The sequence below is a fragment of the Sorex fumeus genome, unplaced genomic scaffold, assembly GCF_029834395.1.
Source record: "Sorex fumeus unplaced genomic scaffold, SorFum_2.1 ptg000013l, whole genome shotgun sequence".
NCBI classification, from domain to species: Eukaryota; Metazoa; Chordata; class Mammalia; order Eulipotyphla; family Soricidae; genus Sorex; species Sorex fumeus.
Window position 1 is genome coordinate 23053158 of NW_026606070.1, and position 25560 is coordinate 23078717.

The 25560-nt window shown below is 38.5% G+C and overlaps 1 protein-coding gene across 23 annotated transcripts in view; it reads right to left on the reverse strand.

Moving 5' to 3' along the window:
- Window positions 1-25560, reverse strand: part of ADGRL3 (adhesion G protein-coupled receptor L3) — an 882914-nt gene that overhangs the window by 289848 nt on the left and 567506 nt on the right. For all 23 annotated transcript variants that reach the window (XM_056111479.1, XM_056111470.1, XM_056111466.1 and 20 more), the window contains one exon: window positions 1955-2035. In XM_056111479.1, the coding sequence (XP_055967454.1) occupies window positions 1955-2035 (81 nt within the window). The remainder of the gene's footprint in view (window positions 1-1954; window positions 2036-25560) is intronic.

Below are 25560 nucleotides of genomic sequence, written 5' to 3' on the forward strand. Positions count from 1 at the left end.
TATGACAGGCATAGACAAGAGGCTGGAAGACAAACAATACTTATGACATTCTCTGCCCTCAAAAACCTTATAGAAGAAAGAGAAACATGGAATAAATAAAAATACAATGCCTTAGATAGAATAACTGATGGGGGAGAGTTGGGAAACAGAGGCTGGTTGTAGTTCCATTTAGAGCATTTGGCAGAAAAATCTGGTGTCAACGCAAGGTCTCAACACACTAGCAGAATCTTATTGGATGGAAAGAAAAGTTAAAAAAACTCCTAAGAGAGGAAAGAGGATATGAATAAAACATCTGATAAAAGCCAGATCCCAACATGTTCAGGTCTCATGTTACTTGGACTTGCTAAGTTTTAAGAAAATAAACTGTTTTACCTAAAGAAAACAAACAAAAAGTGAAAACTTTGGTATTTTGGGTAAAGGTAAAGGTAAAGGCCCTCCCGTTGATCGTCGATTTGCTCGAGCAGGCCCAGTAACGTCTCCATTGGAGACTTTGTTGTTACTGTGTCTGGCATATCGAATACTCTCGGTAGCTTGCCGGGCTCTCCGAGAGGGGCGGAGGAATCGAACTCGGGTCGGCCATGTTGGCCGCGTGTAAGGCGAACGCCCTACCTGCTGTGCTATCGCTATACAATTAAATGGCATGTCTATATAATATCAGCTTCAAGTGTTATAAAAAAACTTTGGAAATCACTGAAAAAATTGTTACAGTTAGGAAGTGAAATTCTGTTTTAAATTATAATATATTAAAGTTACTTTTTTACTTTTATTTGTAGTTGCTTTTTATGACTGTGTTTTAAAATATTTAAACATCGACTATCAATTTGATTTCTGTGCACTTTCTTTTTGGTGGGAGGACATGAGGCAGTGATCAGGGAGCACTCCTGGTGGTGCTCAGGGGACCATATGTAGTGCTCAAAATCTAAGAGAGGTCAGCTGTATATAAGGCAAACAGCCAACTGGCTATAATATCTTTCCAGCCCAACATTTAAAATTATATAATCTGAATTAATATATTTTATTTACTCATTTATTTGCCGTTTTCCTCTTTCTGGGCATCCTAGATCATGAAATCCTCAGGTACCCATGAGCACATGCTCTTGTTCGAGAACACATAGGTTAAGGTTTACCCAGAGTGCTTTAAGCAAATAAGTCATCTCCTGAGAACCTTAATTTTAAATTTAGAAAAGTAAATAATTGTACTAATACTAAGCTTGTGACTGAATAAACAATAAAATATGCATTTTCTAGGAAAATATATTAATATAATTTAGATCAATACATTGATTCCAGAACTGCAATCTGTGGAAATTAAGGCACATACAAGTGTGAGACAAAAATGGTACATGCCAAGTCAACATGCTAAGGTTTTGTAAAGGGGGCCAGGGATGTAGCATAATATAGAGTGCATGCCTAGCATATGTGAGGTCCCAGGTTCAATCCTCCAACTTCTCAGGAAAAAAATGAATAAAAGCTATTAAGACTTAATTTTTTAAAAGTTACGCAAGCTACCCATGCTGTATTCAATATGCCAAAAACAGTAACAACAAGTCTCACAATGGAGACATTACTGGGCCCACTCGAGCAAATTGATGAACAACAGGAGGACAGTGCTACAGTGCTACTATAAAAACTATAGTAGTAGGAAAATGAACAATAAAATGGAAATATAATCTTATATTCTGTACACCTAAATAGTGTCTATGCAGCCTTCCATTCATTGAATCCTTGTTGACCCCACATTTTTACTGTGGTTTATAAATACTTCTCAGAACACATATTTTGTGTTTTATTTTGTGAGTAATTTATTATGTCCTTCCACTTGTTTTCTCTGTAACCACACACCACCCTGATTATTAAAATAGTTATACAAAATACATACTTATGATCACCTTTAATTAAATTAATAGTTTAACAAAGCATGGATAGCATTATTTTTCTTTAGAAGAAAACTCACCTCTAACTGGGGGTCTTTCTAGTTCGGAGTCAAGGTGAATCGGTGGAGAGATGTATGATACCTGCCCATGATGCACCTGCCCTGTGGACACACAAAAAAGGAGAGGTTACAAAGGCATCCGAGTTCAACACATTCATTCTTATTCTTATGAGGTAGAGGTATGTCTTCCCGCACTACACTGATGATCACTAGATAGCGTAGGCTGACCTACTCAAACATGAAGATAGCATGCCATCCATCTGTAACCAAATAAATTAATGCTATTTTAACTATATTTTGATATATTACAAATTAATTGAGCAGTGAATACCTGCAAAATTTAAGTTTACTTTTGATATGATTAAATAAGGCGTATGGTAAACAATTTATCAATCTACCCAAAGTTTTGAAACACTCATCTTCCACTTTTGCAATGATCTTATTGCAGATCAGCTCTAAGAAAAGTTTGCATATTTGCCCAGTGTCAGATGATACCCTGAATAGAACACACTGAGATATATTTAAAACCCTAATTAACATATTTTTCACTATGATTCACTTCCATTATTTGAATAAAACACTACTCCCAACTACTTGTTGTATTTGTTCAGGGAATAAAAACCAGAAACAAATGTCATATAAAAAGTAGGTGCATGAATTTATGAATTTGGTCACTCCCTAGTGAGATGTCACAGCTCCAACTCCTGCTGGGAATTTGAAGTCTCCCCACGCTTGGGTGTAAAATCCTTGAGAACCTGTTCGTTTCTCGAGGACCAGGATAAGTCTCAGAACAAAACCTCGGTTACTCTTGTTCTAGTTTTACGCATGTTTTATTTTATTTTATTTTTGGCGGTGGGGGGACGATGTTGGCACAGATGGCTGTACTAGTGATAGGGGGGTTTCCTCTAAGTTAGGAATCACGCAGTGCCGGCAGTGGAATCCGGGCTCCAACAAGCCAGGCATGCGCTGCCGCCCTCTGAGCCACCCGCCCCCTCCGATGTTATCGCATGAAAGTTGGTGGTGTGGAGAAGCAGGTGCTCTCCGTGACTTGGTACAGCCCTGTCAGAGCGGCTGTGTAGATTGTCAAAGTCTCAGAATGGGCCGCATAGGGAAGACTTGGCACTGGACTCCATGAAGCCCAACGTCGAATCCCTGACAACATCCCAAAAAGGTCCCTTAATATGGACTTCGAAAATCAAGATAAAGAGAAAGACAGTAACAGTTCTTCTGGGTCCTTTAATGGCAACGGCACCAATAATAGTAAAATATTTTTACCAGGGTTGGAACAATTGCACAGCGGGCAGGGTGTTTTCCTTGCACAGGGCCGACCTGGTCAACCAGAGTTCGATTCCTCTGCCCATCTCGGAGAGCCCAGCAAGCTACTGAGAGTACCTTGCCTGCATGGCAAAGCCTGGCAAGCTATCCATGACGTATTTGATATGCCAAACACAGTAACAAGTCTCACAATATTACTGGGCCTGCTCGAGCAAATCGATGAACAATGGGAGGACAGTGACATTCTCTTTTTTGCAATACATTCTACTGGGTCTCACATATGTGTGATATACATACAGAATATTTGTAATTCAGTTTCTATGCCATGTCATATCTTAAAGTTGAAAAGGCCACGATGCAGATTGAAAAAATAATGCTAGGTTTACTACGACAATTTTTCTAGTGCTCAAAGTAGCGATGGTTTGCATACTGCTAATCCAGTAAGCAATTAGGATCTTGAGAAAGAAAGCTCATTATAGAGTCAGTTTAATTTTTAAAGCGACTTTATGTAAAGAAGGTTTGGGTAGCAGTGGAGGGCTTACCACTTTCTGTAATGGGAATATGCAGTTATATTTTAAACATTTACTATAGCAATTTACAGGGTTGTTAATCTCTTTTCCTAAACAAGGAAAGTTAATGACACATAGATTATGATAACAGTTAGAGTAACCTTCCCGTTTCAAGTAATATTCGACTTGTAATAGAGTCTGCTGATTTCTCTTTGGAGGCACATTTCAAATAATTAATATGGCTCCCTGTTGATAAAGGCTGCTGTTGCTCCCAGCATTTTTCTAGCTAACAGCAGACAGTGGAGAGGCTGTAATATACAGAGCCCCTCATAATGGTAACTAAGAATATTGTGCATTCACTGGCTATGTTTCAGTGGAATACTAAAGGCACCATTATAAAAGGAATAGAACAGTGATTGTACGCTATTAGCAGTCTATGTTTAATAAAGCTTATTAGAAACTTTAGCTTATCTTAATTATAAAAAAACACCTGATGTTTACCAAGACTGTTCATTTGGCTGCAAAAACATTTTTACTTTTAAGTTTCTGTATGAATTGGTTTGCAACATTATCAGTCATGTATAAGAAAATATAGAATTGTTCCTTTTATGTTGGTTCAAAATAACCATAGCCTATAAAATGATATTGATTTCATATCCAATAAAGGAACATGGCTTCACCACATATGATAATACCACAAGGCATACATCTTTCATCTCCTGTTAGACAACCCATAAGGATTTAAAGGTGGCTACTATATAGACATATACATATTTTATTATTATTATTTTTTATTAATGAAACCCATGAGGTACAGTTGTAGACTTACAGATTTTACATATACATATTTTTAAGTGAAAGGAACAAGCAAAAAGAGATTAAGAAACTTGCTCCCTAGTATGTAGCTAATAAATAATAAAGTGACGGTAATTTTTAATTCTAATCTCAAATGTTTTCATCTAAATAACAATAATTTTTCTCAAAGAAGGTGACAATACACTAAAACCTAGACTTATTGTCAAGATTTTAGTGATAAACTCTACTCTTTAAGTAGTTCAGAAGTAACTGCTTCATAATATGAATTCTAATATTCAGGTCAAATGAAACAATACAGTGAAATAAAATAATTGTTTTTTGTTTGTGGCTCATCATGAAACTCCAAAAAAAGGCATCAGAGATTTTTATAATATCACAGTAAGTCTATGCTTACAGGGTTGGAAGATACCAAAGAACATGCGGAATGGGAGTCAGACATTACTAATACTAAAGTCCTGACTTGGATTTCTGTAACTTTAATTGTTTCTCTAAGGAGAAAACTAGCAAACTGTAGTAGGAAGTATAGCAAAGAAAACATCAGTGGAAGAAATTGCCTGTGACCCTGTCTTCCAGGAAGGGCAATAATTCAGTAACAGCTTTGAGTTCTGTGACTGAGATTCTGATATACAGAATGAAACTAGAAATTATGACTGTGTTCAACAAATTATTGAAAAGATTGTGCTTTACTTTCTTTTTTAAAAAATTTTTTTTTATTAGTGAAACACCATGAGGTACAGTTGTAGATTTACAATTTTTTGTGCTTGGGTTTGATTATACAATGATCAGATACCCATCCCTCCACCAGTGCCCATTTTCCACCACCATGGATAATATCCCCCCCACCCCCATCCCCCTATCCCCCCCGCCTCTGTGGCAGGGCAATCCCCTGTGTTCTCTCTCTCCTTTTGGGTGTTATGGTCTGCAAAAGAGGTATTGAGTGGCAAACATGTTCAGTCCATAGTCCACTTTCGACATGCATCTCCCCTCCTGGGAGGATCCTCCAAACACCCTTTATTTGGTGTTCCCTTCTCTATCTGAGCTGCCCTTTCCTCTAGAATGTCCGACTGGCCACTAAGCTATGGAGTAATCCTCCTGGTGCTGATCTCAGCTATTCTTGGGTATTAATCTCATATTTGTGCTTTACTTTCAATCAGTATTTCATGTTTTTATCCACAAAAACAAAAGGTAAGTAATACAAAGATTGTCAGGGAGAACCTTTCAGTCTTAATCAGGGACACCACCTCAGAAAATTGGGAAGGGCTGTTTAAAATAACGCACATAAAAAATTAAAATAACGTACATAAACTCTTAAAGCTACATTCACCTTATTGAGACTTACTGTCAATAATGACAACAATGAATTCTGATTGAAACTGCATATAGCTTCGATAAATTTATCTCTTAGATTTAATGGGCAGTGATATTCAACAACAAATGTCATTTATACAAAATGATATTCGTTGTAATTTTAAGAGGTTAATAGACTTAGGGAGTTTCAAAAAGACTTAGAGAGGTTAAAAGGTCAAAGAGGGAGTTCACTGATTTGAAGTACATACTTTACATGATGAGGTCCAAAGTTTGATCCCTCTAATCAAGTCTGACCACAGCACTACTGGCCAAGTATCTGAAGTAGCACTGGAAGTAGACCTGGACCCACTGAGCACCATGAGGGAGACCCCCTCCACCATGAAGAAAATAAAATAAAAATGCTTAACTGAAAAAATGGCAAACGTGCTATTTTCAAAATTTCATCAAAATACGCTTAGCGAGCAACATTTGTCTCTTTCTATTAAACACATTTCTCCCTATGTTCTTCTGATTTATACATGAACTGATGAGTTCTTGTAGGTTTAATACAAAAATATGTGATATGTGTGTATTCTATTTTTGCTATTATTTCTAACCAAAGATGTATCTATATCTATCTATGGAAGGAGGGTGAAATTTGGGACACACCACACAGTACTCAGGGACTATTCCTGGCACTTTTCTCAGGAGTGACCCTGACAGCTCTTGGGTCTTCTATAGTGTCAGTGATTGAGCCTGCGTCAGTAGTATACATGCAAGGTAAGCACATTTAACCTTGTATGATTGTCTCTGGTGACAATTTTCCACTATTTTTTTTTTTATTTTCGGGTTACACCCAGCAATGCTCAGGGTTGTTCCTGGCTCTGCACTCAGGAATTACTCTTGGCAATGCTTAGAGGACTACATAGAATGCCGGAGATCAATCCCGGGTCAGCCACGTGCATGGTAAATGCCCTACCTGCTGTACTATTGCTCTGGCCTCTCCACTAATTTTTTAAATGGAAAGTATATAGATAGGAGCGATAGCACAGCGGTAGGGCATTTGCCTTGCATGCAGCCAACATGGCCAACCCGAGTTCGATTCCTCCGCCCCTCTTGGAGAGCCCGGAAGCTATCGAGAGTATCTCGCCCCCACGGCAGGGCCTGGCAAGCTCCCCGTGACGTATTCGATATGCCAAACACAGTAACAACAAAGTCTCCAGTGGAGACATTACTGGGCCCGCTCGAGCAAATCGATGATCAACGGGAGGGCCTTTACTTTACTTACTTATAAACTGCATTAATTAAATAACTTTGGGAAATGGATATTTTAAAATTTTAATTTAGTTTAATGAATATTTACTGAATTAATTTTAGTAAATGAATATGAGCTAATTTTTTGCTTTCCCATAATTTGGTTTTAAGAATATGTCACTGTTTATCTAAAGTCCTTTTTATTTTTTTAATTTGGGGGCTATACCCAGTAGTATTCTGGGCTTATTTCTGACTCGGTGTGCAGGAGTCACTCCTGTCAATGATTAGAGGCCATTTGCGGTTTTGTGGGTGGAATAGGGTTGGCCACATGCAAGGTGTCGTAACTGAAGTACTAACTCTCCATGCCCTACAGTATTCTATTTTTTCCAATTCATATTAAACAGGACTGAAGCGATAGTACAACGGTATTCAGTATGCAGGCATTATGCCCACCAACTGCCCCCAACGCCATGTAATCTCATCAATGGCCAAGACCCAGAGACTATAAAACCCAACTTCCGGAAGTGCACAGTGCATTCGCGGCCCCGTGGCATCTTATCTAGTTCTTACTCTGGAGAACCTGGCAGGCTATCAAAATTATCCTGTCCACATGGCAGAGTCTGGCAAACTCCCTGTGGCGTATTCAATATGCCAAAAACCAGTAACAATGATGGGTCTCATTCTCCTGACCCTGAAAGAGCCTCGAATGTGGCACTTTCTAAAATCTCAGGGCTAGGATGAAGGAGATGTTACTGGTGTCTACTTGAGGAAATTGATGAACAACAGGATGTCAGTGATACAGTGATACAGTGATATTAAATAGAGCTGGGACAATAACACAGCAATAGGGCATTTGCCTTGCACACAGCAGTCCCCCCGACCCAGGTTTGATTCCTCCCCCCCTCTCGGAGAGCCCAGCAAGCTACCCAGGCAAAGCCTGGCAAGCTCTCCATGTTGTATTCAATATGCCAAACACAGTAACTAGACTTCTCACACTGGGACCGCTCAAGCAAAATCAATGAACAACGGGAGGGCAGTACAGTGCATATTAAATACATATTTATTTTTTCAGTGCCAGGGATTGAATCAGGGCTTCACACATGTGAGACATGTGCTGCACTGCAGGGTCACACACCTGACCCCTATAATTTTCTTGATAATGTTCACTGTTTTGTGTGGTTATTGATAGAATTAGTTATTGACTTTAAAGACTTGCTAGCTCTTTAGAACAATATTGCACTGTTGCACTGTGTTCATTGATTTGCTTGAGTAGGACCAGTAACGTCTCCATTGTGAGACACGTCACTGTGTTTGGCATATGTAATATGTCATGGGTATACATTGATAAAAAGATTTTAGTTACTTTTTGTGATCTTTGTTTCTCATATAAAATATGCTTCCTGTTCTACATAATAAATACACTCTTATATTTCATTCTTTTGCACAGAATTTTGATTTTGAATGTTGACTTTATAGAACATAAAATTTTGAAGACAGAGTTTCCAGTCTTGTTATTTATCTGAAATTTTACCTGAAGTTCTACAAAGCATTTAGTCAAAGCACAAAGATGATTAATAACAAATTTGATAAAATACATTAAAATTATAAAAGGAAAAAAGTTTCATGGTTGATTTCTAAATAATCTAAAAGATAAGTGGCAATAGAAAACAAGATGGATAGCTTATGACTTATCTTTATTCATATATAGCCAGGTATAATGATGCATGTGTGGAAATCTCAGATATATATATGCTGAATATATATGTATATGACATTTGCATGCATATATGTATATATATGCACAGTGATATAAAATTAACACCTTTTATCCAGTTATTCAATTACTACTATAATCAATTTGAAATTATGTTCATCTTTATAAAATAAAATTCCAGTCCATCAGCAGTCAATTCTCATTTGTTACTAATCAGCCCTAGCCCAGTTCACTACTTATCTACATTCTCTATACATATTTGACTGTTATAGATATTCATACAAAAATAAATTATAAAAATATGTGTTTTTTGTGATAAATATTTTCCTGTATGTCACCTTTTGAGATAAATATCATTTTTCCTGTTTCATCCATGCCATAATATAAATAAATACCTTGTTTCTTTGTGCAAATAAGATTATATTGACAAGACATACTATGTCTGATTTATCCATTTATCAGCTGATGGTATCATTTCCACTTTTGACTATTATGAATGGGGTTGCAATAAAATTTCAAGTACACATTTTGGTGTGAGTACATTTATATTTTTCTCGACTATATGTAGAAGTGAAGAGCTGGTCACACTAACTATATGTAAACTTTTCAGAAACTGTCATCCTAATCACTAAGGGTTTTACTCTGTTTTGTAAACACAGTATGGTGGCTTCTATATTAAAAAATATATATATCTTTGGGATTTTCCCCCTAAGTGCATTGCAGTGAAGTCAGGGTTGTTTATATTTTGAAGCAATTAATAACACAGCTGTGAAGTCTGGGAAGAGAACAATCTCCTTAAATTCCTTAAATGAATACGAAAAGATAAAACAAGTTTTATGTTGAAGGGTTGTATAGTTCAATACTTCACCATCACTGACAGAACAAAAGGAATAAATGTTCTGATCAAAAACGTAGCTCATATCCTGAAATGCAAATGTAGACTATCTACTGTATGATATACCAAAGATGGAGAAATCTGAAGATATAAAATAAAATCTATGGCTACGTAAAAGTCCAAAGACATAATGGACTTTGGAAAAAACATTTTTTTTCTTATCATCATCAATGTCCTTTTCAACTTTCATCTCATTCTTATGTCACTGAGGAATCCTGTGTGATTTCTAGAAAAGTTCAAATCTAGAAAGGACTCCCACAACATGAAGTATAGAAAAAGTATTTTCTCTGTACTGTCAATACTTACACATCAGGAAACAGATATATATTTTTAGAATCACAGAATTTGGAGGGAGAAAGGCATTTCATACACATAGTCACAAACACAGTTTTAAAAGGAGGATGCTGATAAGAGAAATCAGTGACTTTCAGAAGCAAAACAAGGTGGTAGCCTTCAAGACTGAGGGGAAAGAATCATTGAGAGACGTTTTCTTCACTGTGAGCCTGCAGGAAACAAGCTACAGCCCCGAGTTTTCCGAGCCCTTACACCTGCTTTAGTAAGCCATTATTTCCTAGAATGTGGGATATGAATTTTTATTTATATTGACGCATAAGTGCTGGAGTGATAGCACAGCGAGTAAGGCATTTGCCTTGCACACGGCTGACTGGTTTGATTCCTCTGCCCCTCTCGGAGAGCCCAGTAAGCTATCTAGAGTATCTCGCCCACATGGCAAAGCCTGGCAAGCTCCTTGTGACATATTGGATATGCTAAAAACAGTAACAAGTCTCACAATTTGTTGTGAGACGTTACTGATGCCTGCTCAAGAAAACCGATGAACAATGGGAGGACGGTGCTACAGTGCTACATTGACACATAAGTTTCCAAATTGCTTATTGATAAAATGGGCACTTTTGCCCCTAAATTTCATAGCTTCATATTAAAGGCAGTTAGCATAACATCATGCTCGGTCAACAGAACTCTGTGTGTTTGGAACCTGCTATTTTTAAATCATTAATCACATGTTATTAGCCAGCAATCACTAAGTTGGTTAACTCCTATGAGCCTCAATTATTCATTAAGTAGGCTGGGGAGTGTAATAATACTGACCTCATAAGGATGTTTCAAAGATTTAAATAATTTTATACATATATAGTAATATTTATGGTGTTCAATACATAGCATTTTACCTGCTGTTATTACTGAAATTTATTTTTTGTTAAATCATATACATGTATCATGCATACATCATATATGTATATGCTTTCTAGGAATCTGGTTTATATATTAACAAAACAAACTGATAATCCAAACTCTTTTTTTTTCTCTTTGCTTCTTGATTCATTTCTGGTGATGCTCAGCGGTTATTCCTGGCTCTGCACTACTCGGGAATTACTCCTGGTGCTGTTTGGGCGTCCATATGGGATGCTTGGGGTTAAACCTTGGGTTGGCCACTTGCAAGGCAAATGGTCTACCACTTGTACTATTGCTCCAGTCCAGATAATCCACACTCTTAAGTATGGGGGGATATTTAGCAATATTAGGAGCAAAAAGAAAAAGAACAAAAAGAAACTAATTTATACACGGGAAGAGTATGTATATATATATATATATATATATAATACTATATTTATATAGTAACACTGTAACTCTGTAGTACTGTCCTCCCGTTGTCCATCGATTCGCTCAAGCGGGCACCAGTAATGTCTCCATTGTGAGACTGCTTGTTGTTTTTTTTTTTCGGTATATTGAATACGTCATGGGCGGCTTCCAGGCTCTACCATGTGGGCATGATATTCTCGGTTGCTTGCCAGCTCTCCGAAAGGGGTGGAGGAATCAAAACCAGGTTGGCTGCATGCAAGGCAAACACCCTATCCACTCTGCTATGGCTCTGGCCCATATGCATGAGAAGCAAATGAGGACAGACTAAAGGGCATTTGAACTGGGGGAAATAGGTTGCAGTTTGAAACAGGGTGGTCAGGAGAGAACTAATTTAATTCAAGAACATGTGGGGTTCAAGACAAAAGATAATATTGAACTGTAAAAAATTCCCAAGAATATAAGTATGAACAAAGGCCCAGATCTAATTTTAACAATTAAGAATGAATGGATAAAATGTGTTAGTATTATCTATTTTTTTCTAATTATTCTGATCCATATTTATAGGCACAGTATCACCACGAATGGCCTGTGACTAGAGATGACACAGCATTTGAACACATAATTAGAAAATGAAAACAACTTCTTCCCTAAAATAATAACTCATTTTATGACCATAAAATTCCCCCATTGGCTTTTCCTGTTATACTTTTAATTCAAATTTTCTTCATTTTGTTTATAGTGCTGTAAACAAGTTAAACACATGCCCTGCTAGGCAGCTTTGTTAACTCATTTTTGTTTGCTTGCTTCAAGTTATCAACTGCTGTGCTTGATTGTGTCTTCTACCAACATGATATTTCCCCTGATAAAAAATAACAATGGGAGGGGGTATGGTGCCGCCAGCAGGTCAATCTGTACCTGTGAGGTGAGTGCATCAGCAGCCTGATGGCGCCTTCAGACTTCCAGATACCCCAAAATTGCTGCTGTGCCTTTGGTCAGACCCCAAAAAATTGGGGCAAAGATTACCAAGAAAATAAACGGCCAAAAGTTAGGTATGTGGGAAACATACCCACAAACCACCTCCGGCTCAGCTATATAATAGGAGGTATGACCTCTCTGGTTCCTTATCGAACTGCTTAATGGCATGATCCCAGAGACTCAGAAACAAATCTCGAAACCCAGCGGCTTTAGGCAGAAATGCGCCCAGTCCCTGCAGTAGGTTACCGGTGCTGGGCCAACTCAGGTGGGAATAGGTTTCATGCCTTGGCCTGTTCCCCCTGGCAGCCCAGTGGCTGCCATCCTTCAGAGGCCACTAGACAGTCAGGTTTGGGCCCCCAGTGACGAGGCCTGCAGGGCCTCATGGGATGGGGGTGGAGCCGGTCCTGTCCTCCCTACTCCAACGAGACCCCAAGTCATCACCCACGAACGGCCTCTCTGGCTCCTGATCAAGCTGCTTAACGGCCATGATCCCAGAGACTCAGAAACAAATCTTGAAACCCAGTGGCTTTTGGCAGAAATGTGTCCAGACCCCACAGTAGGTTACTGTTGCTGGGCCACCCCAGGGAGGAAAGGGTGTTGTCCCTCCGCCTGCTCCCCCTTGGCAGCTCAGTGGCCATCATCCGCCAGAGGTCATTAGACAGTCAGGCTTGGGCCCGCAGTGACGAAACTTGTTGGGCCTCACAGGATGGCAGGGGGTGGGGGAAGCCGGGCCTGTCCTCCCCACCCCAACGAGACCCCAAGTCATTGCCCACAAACGGCCTCTCTGGTTCCTGATCAAGCTGCTTAACGGCCTTGATCCCTGAGACTCAGAAACAAATCTCGAAACCCAGTGGCTTTTGGCAGAATTGCGTCCAGACCACGCAGTAAGTTACTATCACTGGGCGACCCCAGGGGGGAAAGGGTGCTATCCCTCCACCTGCTTCCCCCTGGTGGCTTAGTGGCCGTCATCCTCCAGAGGCCACTGGATAGTCAGGTCTGGGCCCGCAGTGACGAAACTTGCCGGGCCTCACAGGATGGGGTTGGAGCCGGTCCTGGTCTCCCCGTCCCAAAGAGACCCCAAGTCATCGCCCACGAATGGCCTCTCTGGCTCCTGATCAAGCTGCTCAAGGGCCATGATTCCAGAAACTCAGTAGCAAATCTTGAAACCCAGTGGCTTTTGGCAGAAAGCCCTCCAGATTTAAGTGTTAAAATTTCAGAATTTCAAAATCACAGGGCCCAATTGCAGCCACGCGACATCATATGTTACTCATAACCAGCAATAGAACACAAATTGTCTACTGTTGTCTTTTCAACAGATCTGAGTGTTGGGGTAAAATCTCAAATAATAATAGTGGGTCTGGTGTCGAAATATTGAATGTGATCAAAGTAGAGAGAGAGTAATGTGGAAATCATCTGCCCCACAGGTAGGGGGAGGGTGTGGGATGGGGGTATACTGGGGTTTTTGGTGGTGGAGAATGGGTACTGGTGAAGGTATGGGTGTTTCATTGTATGACTGAGACTTAGACCCAAAAGCTTTTAACTGCTCTCACGGTGATTCAATAAATAAAATTATAAAAAGTGAAAAAAAAAGTAAGGTGGAGTTCATGCACAATTCAATCAGCTAATCAGTGGCTGGAGTGATAGCACAGAGGTAGGGCGTTCGCCTTACAAGCGGCCAACATGGCCGACCCGAGTTCGATCCCTCTGCCCCTCTCGGAGAGCCCGGCAAGCTACCGAGAGTATTCGATATGCCAAACACAGTAACAACAAAGTCTCCAATGGAGACATTACTGGGCCCGCTCGAGCAAATTGACGATCAACGGGAGGGCCTTTACCTTTTACCTTTAATCAGTGGCTGAATAAATACCAGTACTCCTACATTAAAAAAATATATAACAATAGGTATCTCACTATTTCTTTTGGTCCTAGGGTTTTTGTAATATTATCTTTTCCTTTTACTATCTCTAGGATGAAGGTAAGTTGCATGTTACCACATCTGTATTATCCAGCCACACTATACTATGAATTCTGTATAGAAAAATTTAAAAATAAACTCCTTTCAGAACAGCATATTGCATTTTTTCAGATATATCAAATATTCAAAAAAGTAACTAAGTCTCCTTCAAATCTGTTTAATTTCCTACTGAAAATTGTCTCAGCTATGGATAAAAAAATACCAGCGGTCAATGTTTTGTCTGTGTTGATGGAAAAGGGAGCATGGGCTAGCATTATAACAGCTTGCTTTTTTGTTCTCAATTTCCAGTCTATCTATATAACCATTTGGCATTTATAAAGTCAGCTTTCAAGTGGAGATGTAAACAACAATCGAAAGTAATCATCAAAGAAAAGAATTGTAAAGTTGCCAAAGTAAGAGCTATCTTCTTATTCTGGTATTCTTTTCCCTCTTCATCTTATTACTCATACTTATTTTCAGTGAATTTAGTAAAACAGGAGGAGTAGAAAACAACTACAGCTTGACTTATTGAGGCTATAAAGCCATTGATGGAGGTACAAAGGTCACTGATGGGCTTTTTTCCCCTTGAGGACATTCCTTGCCAAACAAAAAAAAAAAACAACAAAATAAAACTGGAATTCCATTTGAAGCAAAAGTAACTTTTATATCGGTGTGTGTGTGTGTGTGTGTGTGTGTGTGTGTGTGTGTGTGTGTGTGAATTTTATTCAGCATGGTTCTTGATCCTCTTTATGGTCAAGCTTAATGATACATAGTAAGGAGATAGTATGAGAGATTTCAGTCTAGATTTAGGATTATTCATCTACAGTCAAGTGTTAGAAGTATCTTGATAGAGTAAATAAAAAAAAAATACACAGCAAGAATACCTAATCAAGGTAAGCAAAGTGGTGGAAGAACTGTATCCAGAAAAACTGAGATTAAGAAACTACAAGCAGACGAAAAAACAGTTAGGGCAGCACTAAGATTAAAAAAATAAAAGGAACAGTAAGAACAGATACCAACAGGTCATGTGAATAACAGAGAGAATACAAAACCATAGGTTGAATTGGGTAATATATATATTTATGTATTTTTAAAATAATGTATATATATCTATCAGGGACTGGAGTGATAGCACAGTGGGTAGGGTGTTTCCCTTGCATGTGGTGGACCCGGGTTCGATTCCCAGCATCCCACGGGTCCCTTGAACACCCCCAGGAGGAATTTCTGAGTGCAGAGCAAGGAATAACCCTTAAGCATCGGTGGGTGTGACCCAAAGAGAAAAAAAAATACATTTCAGAAATGTATTTTTAAAAGCATGTTATACAGCAGCCTTGAAAAACAGTGAATTTAGGACTTTTATCGATTCATCTCCCTCCTCCCCTATCCCTGAATACTTTAAAGCATAACCTATATATCATGTAAGTTTCACTGCCAATTATTTGACTATGTGTCTATCTAAGAGTTGTTTTAAAAAGAAATACAGAGTGTGGAGAGCTAACACAGAGGTTGAAGCATTTGGCTTAATGCAACCCTGGTTAGATGCACACTCCTACTTAAAATTCTCCCAAGTATTCCTGAGCTCAGAGAGTTCAGAACAGCCCGTGAGCACCGATGGGTATGACCCACCCACACTAATCATTTTTTAAATTTAAAACTGCAATTATTACATCAAAAATTAATTATATGAACTTAAAGAAAGTAAATGCCAAAAATTAGCAAATCTGAACTAAATAAGACCTTTTAGGCTCTAAATGGTCATTGGATCTAGTGTTAAAATTGTGTTAGATTGAGGAATACTTAATACGCATGATTAATTTCAGGTGTTCACAAAAAAGCGTGACATTTATTTTTAAAATGCATCTTCTCTTTAATAAGCATGAAAAATATTTGGTAGCTAGTGATAAATGTGGAACTGGGGAAGCACACATTCAAAAATTCCATAAGGTGTCAGAACCTATACATTACATTACAATAAACTGAAAACATAAAAATAAAAAAGAGATATCAGACAATTGATGTCTTTTGCAGTTCTAGTTTTTAAAAATTATCCTTCAAAAGTAGACAGGAATAAGCACATTAGAAAACCGGAGACCCTGTTATTAAAAAAGCTATTTTTTCTAAGAGCCTATTACTCAGAAGCATCATGTGATGAAAATACAGTTTCCTATTTTTAAAATGCAGTAACTAAATTTTCCTAAGGTTAAGAGTGTTTTCAAAGGTTACACAATATTATGGGTGGGGATGAAGTTTCTAATCCAGAAACTAAGCTCTTACTATATAGCTTGCTACCTCCACATTCTATAAATATACTCATGGGATTGGGGAGAGAAGGCAAATAATACACTATAATTTCTGAAACATTAGAAATTTTCAGTTCACTGTTTCCAGGCTCCTGAAAATTAAATGTTTGCATTAGTGAAAGACTAAGTCACAGAACAATCAAGATTCTAAAATTACTTCTTTCAGGCAATGAACAAAATATTATGTTCCACTTAAGAAAAGGGTAGATGTATTCGTCTTCTCCTAGCAGCTTTAATTTTAATGAGAATCTTTAAATAGGGCTAGGATTCCATAATACAGATCTCCTTGAGCAGTTCTGATTCTAAAAGCAGAGCTAGAAAAAGGTCCTTTAAAAGGCATCTACCTGACCCAGCTTGCCACGTTGCTGCATGAGTGACATAAAGTACACACATCCTGTTTCTTCTGTTTTTTTTTCTTTTTTTTTTTTGCTGTTTGGGTCCTGGCTCACACACTCAGGAATTACTCCCGACGGTGCTCAGAGGAACATATGGGATGTTGGGAATGGTACCTGGCTCAGCCATGTGCAAGGCAGATGCCCTACCTACATCCTGTTTTTTTTACTCATTTGTTACTCTTTCCATTTTGCTGTTTGGTGACCAAGGGGTACACACACTTGGTTAAGGCACTCCCATACTTCGTGGTGACATTCGCACTCTCACACTCTCGGTTTCTTTGGGACTGGGAGCTCCCAGACAGCAGAACCACCACTAGGATTGCCCATAGCATGTGGGCAGTCCTGAGGATTCCCCTGCAACGGTCCGCTTCTTGCAAAGGCAGGGGCTCTACTGATGAGCTAGCCCTGCGCACTGAGCCTTCCTGTTCTTTATTGAGATTGTATTGAGTTGGCATCTTGCATTCAGTAAACCAAAGAAAAGCTTTTTACATTACTAAAGTGATTAAGATTCAGGCCTATAACATTGAGGATATAAGTATTCAGAATGGGAAGCCATGACAAGTGAGATTAGCAATGTGAAAATTTGCTTGATACCTCAGCAGCAGAACTGTGATGTGAGCACGAACCTAAGGGTCAATGTTTCAATTGTCAATTAATACAAAGCCTTGTTCCTTACCAGAGTCATTGTGAGTTAGAAAATAAAGCCCCTCAGTATTTTGCTTAGAGCTTGTAATAGGTAGTCTCCGAGAGATGACCCCTTTCTAATACCCAGAACCTATGGATGTGGTTTTTTGCATGGCGGAGGATGCATTAGAAATGTGATCATGGCTGTAATGGTGAGATTAATTTATCAAATATGTTCTTAAAATCCAAAAGGTGAGCTAGAAGAGTAAGTCGAGGTGATGAAAAATGAAAGCTAGATAAACAATTGCTGACTCTGAAGATAAAGTAAGTGAATCAGGAACAAACAATGATGACTGCTTCTAGAAGCTGAAAATAACAAGGGGAACGTGTTCTTTTTCTAGCATCTACAATAAAAACTGGTTTTGCCCCAGGAATCCTGTTCAATTTCTGTTTCAAAGGAAGTGTGACAGAGTTTAACAGGTTTTCTGTGCAGCATTGTGGTAATATGGTATATATTATCTTCAATATTCCATAAGGATGAGTTGCTGCAAATTTGAAAATTTTAAAATAAATCATCAAATATTAGTTCTGTAATACACTATTGATTCTAAATGAGAAAATTTAGTAAAATATCTCCCCTGTAGAAATAATAGTAAGAGAGAAGGAAAGCAATATTGAATTCACTCTCTTTCTTCTCATCATTACTCATTTTAGTATATGTAAAGTATTTCATAAATATCTACCATAAGACTGAAACCAGGAGTTAGGAAAAAAAGTGGACTGCTGATTTTTAAAACTTAGAATTAAATTAAAATAAAAAATAATTGGTATTAATTTGGAAGGGGCTGGAGTGATAGCACAGTGGTAGGGTGTTTGCCTTGCATGCAGCCAGCCCGGCCGACCCGGGTTCAATTCCTCCGTCCCTATAGGAGAGCCCAGCAAGCTACCAAGAGTATCTCACCCGCACGGCAGAGCCTCAGAAGCTACCAATGATGTATTCAATATGCCAAATACAGTAACAACAAGTCTCACAATGGAGACGTTACTGTGCCCACTCAAACAAATCGATGAACAATGGAAGGACAGTACTACAATGCTATTAATTTGGAAATATATTTCTTCAGATTTGCAATCCAATGCACATAAATGTGACTCCCATAGGTGTTCAATACTTTCTCAGTATTATTACTTTTTTTCTATAATAAAGTTGAAAATAGCTTTATTAGCTAGTAAGTAAAGTGCTTTGGGTGACTCAAAAAGACTGGCAAGGTAATTAGCACCAAACAGATGCTATGACTCTGCAAGACTAAAGTTATTTGTCTTGTTAGCTTTTCTTATCCTTTTGTGATATTTAAAAATATGCTTCACCGGATTATAAAGTGCTCTACTAGAGAGAGGGGAGAAAACAAGTTGTGTTTTGTGTATTTCATTTGTGAGGAATTTTCTCGTTGAATTTCTTGAGTTTGTATTTTATACTTTAAGTTCAGTTCACACCAACTGTTAAACTACGGCACCAGGCTTCCCTGGGAGGGAAAGGGTGTTGCTCCCTTCTGCCTTTCTCCCCCCTGGCAGCAAGGTGGCCACCACCTCAGAGCTTATTGGAAAGGCAGGTATGAGCCAGTGGCAACGGGGCAACTGCAGTCTCATGGGAAGGGGGACGACGTACTGGCTCATCCTTCACGCCCTACCGAGGTCATGAGTTGCCCCCGACGAGTGGCTCTCTGGCATGGCCATGGCTCCAGAGGCAAAAGGACTTAGTCCAGAACCCGGCAGCTTGTGGCAGAAAAGTGAATGGACCGTGCATTAAACTACGGCACCATGACGGAAGGAAAGGGCATTGGGCCCTTCCGCCTCCCCCCCCCCCCCCACCCTGCAGCAAGATGGCAGCCACCTCAGAGCTTATAGGAAAGCCAGGTATGAGCCGGTGGTGACGGGGCAACTGCAGTCTCATGGGAAGGGGGCAGTACCGGCTTATCCTTCACGCCCTACCAAGGTCACGAGTTGCCCCCCACAAGTGGTTCTCTGGCATAGCCATAACACCAGATGTACAGAAACCAATCTCGTAATTATCTGGATCTTTGCAGAAATCCAAAATCATTATATGACATTATATGATTCTCATACCAGCTATAGAAAACAAAGTATTTCACAATGCCTTTTCAGCAATTCTGATTGTTGGGGGGGGGGGGGAGGGAAATTCTAAACAATAATGATGCATCTTTTGTCGAATGAATGTAATGTAATGTATATGAATATGAATTCATATATTCATATATTCATGAATGTATATGAATAATGAATGTAATCAATGTAGAGAAGAGTTAAGTGGAAATCATCTGCCTCACAGGCATTAAAAGGGGTGAGAGGGGGGTATATTGGCGTTCTTACTGGTGAAAAATGAGTACTGGTGAAGGGAGAGGTGTTTGATCATTGTATGACCAAGACTTAAACCTAAAAGCTTAGTAACTTTTCCCACAGTGATTCAATAAATAAATATAAGAAGAACAATAAATAAATAAATAAAACTATGAAAAAAGTGAGATGGAGTTCATGCTCAAATCAATCAGCTAATCAGTGGCTGAATAAATAGCAGTACTCCTACATAGCAGTACCCCTACATTAAAGAAAAAAAAAAGACTTCAGTTCACACCAAAAGTTAAATAGGAGTATTGGAGAGTGGACCAGATATGGTCCCAATTGAGCACTGCCAGGAATGATCCTGGAGGAAAATGCCAAGAGGAAGCCCTGAGCATGAGGTGTGGCCCCAAAGTCAAAAACTGAAACAGAAGCCAGTGATATGTCATAAAATATACATGTAGCACATGTTTATTATGTGTGGGGCCCCAGATTTCATTTTTGTCATCATATCTTCCCAGGAACTGAGAAGATAGCCCAAAGGACTACAGCGCACTGCATGCATGAGACCCCAAGTTCAATCTCTGACATTGCATGGTCTGCCCTGCATTGATGTAAGTAGCCATGACTGACCCCAGCACCGTATGGACTGATCACTGAAACACAGGACTAAGCTGCCTGGCAGAGGATTTGTTGGCAGTGGTTCCAGAGCATCCTGAGCCTCCTGGGGAGTTATTCCCCAAAAGATACTAATAATTTAAACTTTTCAACACGCGACCTAAATATCAGATTCTCAGAAAACAAGAAAAAAAGTTAAATTTTATACTTATAATTTGTTGTGAAAAGTTATGTAATAATTTTTTTTCTGTACTCCAGATATTGTACATGATGTAGAGGTTAAATAGCAAGTAAGAAAACAAATTCATATTTATCATGATACATGTATACATACTCTTTGGTTACACTCAGGTAATTCTATGACTTTTTCATAACATTTACTATAGTTTATTTTTTTCACTTTATCTAAACATCAGACGAGATCGGGCGGGTTCAGGGTGGTATCCCCGTAGATCATCATGGCTTGCAAAGTTGTTCATGATGCATTTGTTACATTTGATATTTCAATCCCACCATCACTAGGACCTTCTTTCCACCACTGTCTCCATTTTTCCAATCAACCCCTCAAGTCTGATCCCATAAAAAACCCAAAATAATTTATTTTATATTGCTGGTTACCCATAAATGACTAGTAGAATTTTCAAATTAAAAAAAATGTGAAAATTGTTATACCTCACAATAAGTCCCTGTCTGAGGATTTACTAAGCTATTGTTGTTAGTTTTTTTAACTTAATTTTATTTTTATAAAATTTTTCACAATGATTTGTGACATTCAATATTCCTACACCAATCCTGCCACCATAATTTCCTACTTTTCCAAACACCATCCAAGCCTGCCTGAATGGCAGGCCCAAAATGATTTATTTTGTATTATTTGTTATTATTTATTCTCTAAAAATGATCAAAAAAGATTTCCTTAGAAGGAAGTTTGTGAAAATTGTTGTATCACACCCTGGAGCCATTAAGCTCTTGTAATAAGAGATTACTAGCATGTTGTTACAGGTTAAGTCTTGCGTGTTAATATTTTCTAAATCAAGATTGGTTGCCTTCTACTATTGCATCCAATGTGGTGTGCTACTCCTGGTATATCAGTGATGCAGAGTAGGAGATGTTCCTCCAGAACATCTAAATTGTAAATTCTAAAATTTTGATGAGGTGATACAGTTGGGGTTACATTTTTAATTGGATAGTGACTTTATAGTCCGGAAACATCTCTGCAACTAAGGGATCTCTTTCGAGATTAATTTATGAGTCTCTGGATTATGGCCAGTTAATGAACTTATTTGGTGCCATTTGGTTCATGGTTATGACATTTGGTTCATTATTTAGTTCATGGTTGCGACTGCAAGGGTCATGGAAAAACAGGGGGATGGAGAGAGGTAACCCATTCCTGACTCTTTGGGAGCCTGGAGATTTGGGTCACAAAACCCACATACCTGAGTTTTTCAACAGATTCATTCATGGATGAGGATCACCTGAGCCTGTGGAGTCTATTCATGAACATGGTGGCAATTGGGTTCTGGAGATTTTCAGTTCCAGGGTTTTACTAGGACAGGTGGAAGGACTTACCTGGCACCCCTCCCACACCCCGGATGTGTTGGATCTGAAATTCAGTATGGCACGGGGTTTGAAGGTATCTCTCACTTTTAATACAATTATACTACAATGCTGCCCCTGCACCTAGCTGTCCTCACCGGGGCCCCCTAGAGGGGGGTGGGTTGAGTTTCCCTCCCCACCCCGAGCAGAGCTCCGGCAGCTGAAGACCTCCAGAACCAGCCACAACCATGTCGAGAACACTCTCCACACACATGGAGGTACCGGCAGAGGAACAAAGGCATGCAGGTCCTGGGGTTGCGACCTCCAAGCCTGCTCGGATTGGGGCTGAGCATCCTCCACCCGCATCCTAGATCTTCCAGTAGGCAGGGGTCACACCCACCAACTGGCCCCCTGGCGCCGCTTAATCCCATCAACGGCCAAGACCCAGCGACTATAAAACCCAGATCCCGGCATTTGCGGCCACGTGACATCTTATTATCTCATTCTTACTTTGGACAACCTGGCAGGCTACTGAATGTAGCCTGCCCACAAGGCAGAGTCTGGCAAACTCCCCGTGACATACCCAATATGCCAAATACTAGTAATAATGATGGGTGTCATTCTCATAACCCTGAAAGAACCTTGAATATGGCACTTTTTAAAATCTCAGGGCTTGGACGAAGGAGACATTACTGGTGACTGCTTGAGGCAATATATATATCACTGTTCTCCCGTTGTTCATCAATTGCTCAAGCAGCGGGCCCAGTAACGTCTCCATTGGAGACTTTGTTGTTATTGTGTTTGGCATACCGAATACATCAGGGGAAGCTTGCCAGGCTTTGCCCTGCGGGCGAGATACTCTGGGTAGCTTGCCAGGCTCTCCGAGAGGGGCGGAGTAATCGAACTTGGGTCGGCCATGTTGGCTGCGTGCAAGGTAAACGCCCTACCGCTGTGCTATCGCTTCAGCCCAATATATATAGATATATATATCTATATATATCTATATTTTATATATATAATATATTATATATATGTATATATATACATTACTGGTACCTGCTCAAGGCAATAAATATCTAGTCTACCTTTATTTGAAGAGAAACCTAAAGGAATATGTCTTTTCCATCATGCTAAGACCCATTTGATGTCCTAAACACTGAATGGACTCAATGCATTTCTGCTCAAAACTCACAGTATTGAGGATCTCTGAGCACAATGCCAGAAGTAACCAATGAGCACCACTGGGTGTGACCCCAAATCACACCAAAACCAAACTAGGAATCTTCTTTTAAAAAAATGAAAACAAATTCCAGATGCAATATACCTTATTTAAGTGATGCTATAAATTTTCTACCTATTAAGACCTTCCTAGTATATTCATTTTTAGCAGAAAATATTTATGGTGTTATTGATAATATCTCAACTAAATGAGGTACACACCAATTTTTCAAATAGTAGTGTGATGGGTTTATATAAAGTTATTTTAAAAAGTATTGGTCTCATAAATTTTTTTCACAAATAATACAATTTTAAGTAAGTAATGATTACATGATTATGACAATCTCTAAAAGCTTTTGTAAAAACAAATTATTTACCTATTTTTAACATAGTTTAACATTGATACCATAAAGAAAGGATCAAAATTATGTGTTTAAGAGAAAGGACTATGGTGCCTGCAAAGTGATATTGGAATTACTTTAAAGGGAAGCAAGCAAGTGCAAATTTGCTTCTAAACTGACAGAAGCCAGCAGCAATATGAAAAGTATAGACCTGAGTGTTCACAACAAAGAGGTTTATTCCCTAGAGTGAAAAGCCAGGGAGCTAGCCTGCTGTGCTTATGTTTTTTAAGTTCTGCTTCAAAGTCTATCTTGGAGTATGCTGAGGAAAACATAACATGTTAAATTTTCTTGTCTTCCCGCAGATAGATCAGAAAGTGTCCTGTATTTCTAGCACAGAAAGGAATTGTAAAGCACGTTACTGTTATCTAAAGCAAGGGTTCAGAGGTGGATCACAACAAAATGCTAACACCTTTACGCAGGGAAGGGTTTAAGAATGAAAAAAAAAAAACAGCCAGATTTGACAGAATAAATTGTATCAATGAAGTTTGACAATATTGCTCTCAGAGTAAAGGTCAATCATATTACCATCTAATAATGCCCATCAGGCATTTTAATTCTCAGATAAGGAATCAGTATATATTAGGAAAGATAGATCGATAGAAGCTTTAAAATGAGATATTTAGATCTAACAGTCCTAATAAACTAAATGTTTCTCAGCTGAATTCAGAGATGGTGAGAACAATAGATTCATCCTAGGCTCAATAATTGAAAAAAACATGTGTATAGTGCCATAAGCAAAAAAAAAGTGGTCTGACAGATGTGTGTTTATATATGTATGTATGTGTGTGAAATGAACTCTTTAAAGAAAACAGTCGTTGATTTTCTACAATTAAGTCAGATCTCTGCTTTCTTTTCATCAATCCATACAATCTGAGAACAGATCTCTCAAGAAGACAGCCCAGCAGGACCTGCCAACATGTTAAGTTAGCTGACTGAAATATATGTAAGAACAAAAAGAATGAGTTCAGAGAATTTCGTAGAAAAGCGTTGCATGCAGATGCTTAAAATTGGGATTTGGATGACCAAAACATGATACAACAAGTTTGGAACATAATAAATAAGTGAATATGAATATTCATTTAGAAAAATCACAGTGAATTTTATCAATTTTTTTTCAATGAACTCTAAAATATATCACTGTATAGAATGAAACTGCCTGTAGTAAAATTTTGACAACTCCCTTCTGTGTGCTAAAATGCTGTCAGCTAAAATATCTGAACTCTTGGTAAAAATTGTTCATTTCTGACAGGTTAAGTCTATCTTTATGCATGCAGGTTTAATCAAAGGAACTGGGAAAAGTTTGAATGTAGCTTTATACTCAAAGTATAGGAAGAACTATTAGCATAATTTTGAGGTACTACACTTATATTATAGTTACCTGTAAAAAGTGAGCACTATCATAGAAGTGAAAACATTTATAAAGTAATATTATTTAATTTGAAAGATTTTAAAGTATCATATATTGGGTTTGAATAGTAGCATTCTTTTATAGTTATGCCATATTACTTGCAAGTTTTATGCCTTTCTCTTTAACAGACAGATAAATTATTTTCTTATTTCTCAAAGAGCTATTTCATTTTTGCAACTTAACATAAGATTAAATGATTCACTTGGCTCCTATTACAGCTCCATTTTGGTGAAAAATATGCATGTTATACTCATATATTTTTTTTTCTTTCTGACTTCAAGGAAACAGCATCTGATATTTTAGCTTGCCACCAGTGAGAATGAAGTGTTATCCTTATTCATAAAATGTTTTTCTTTTAAGAACTATAGAAGCAAAGAAGTAATAAAAAGGACTCCAAGGACATCTTTATACAACAAAGCACAACTGCTATTGTAAATTTAGATGATCTTTCCTTTGCTGGGAAGGAGAATTTTATGTTCATTGTCTTTGTTTAA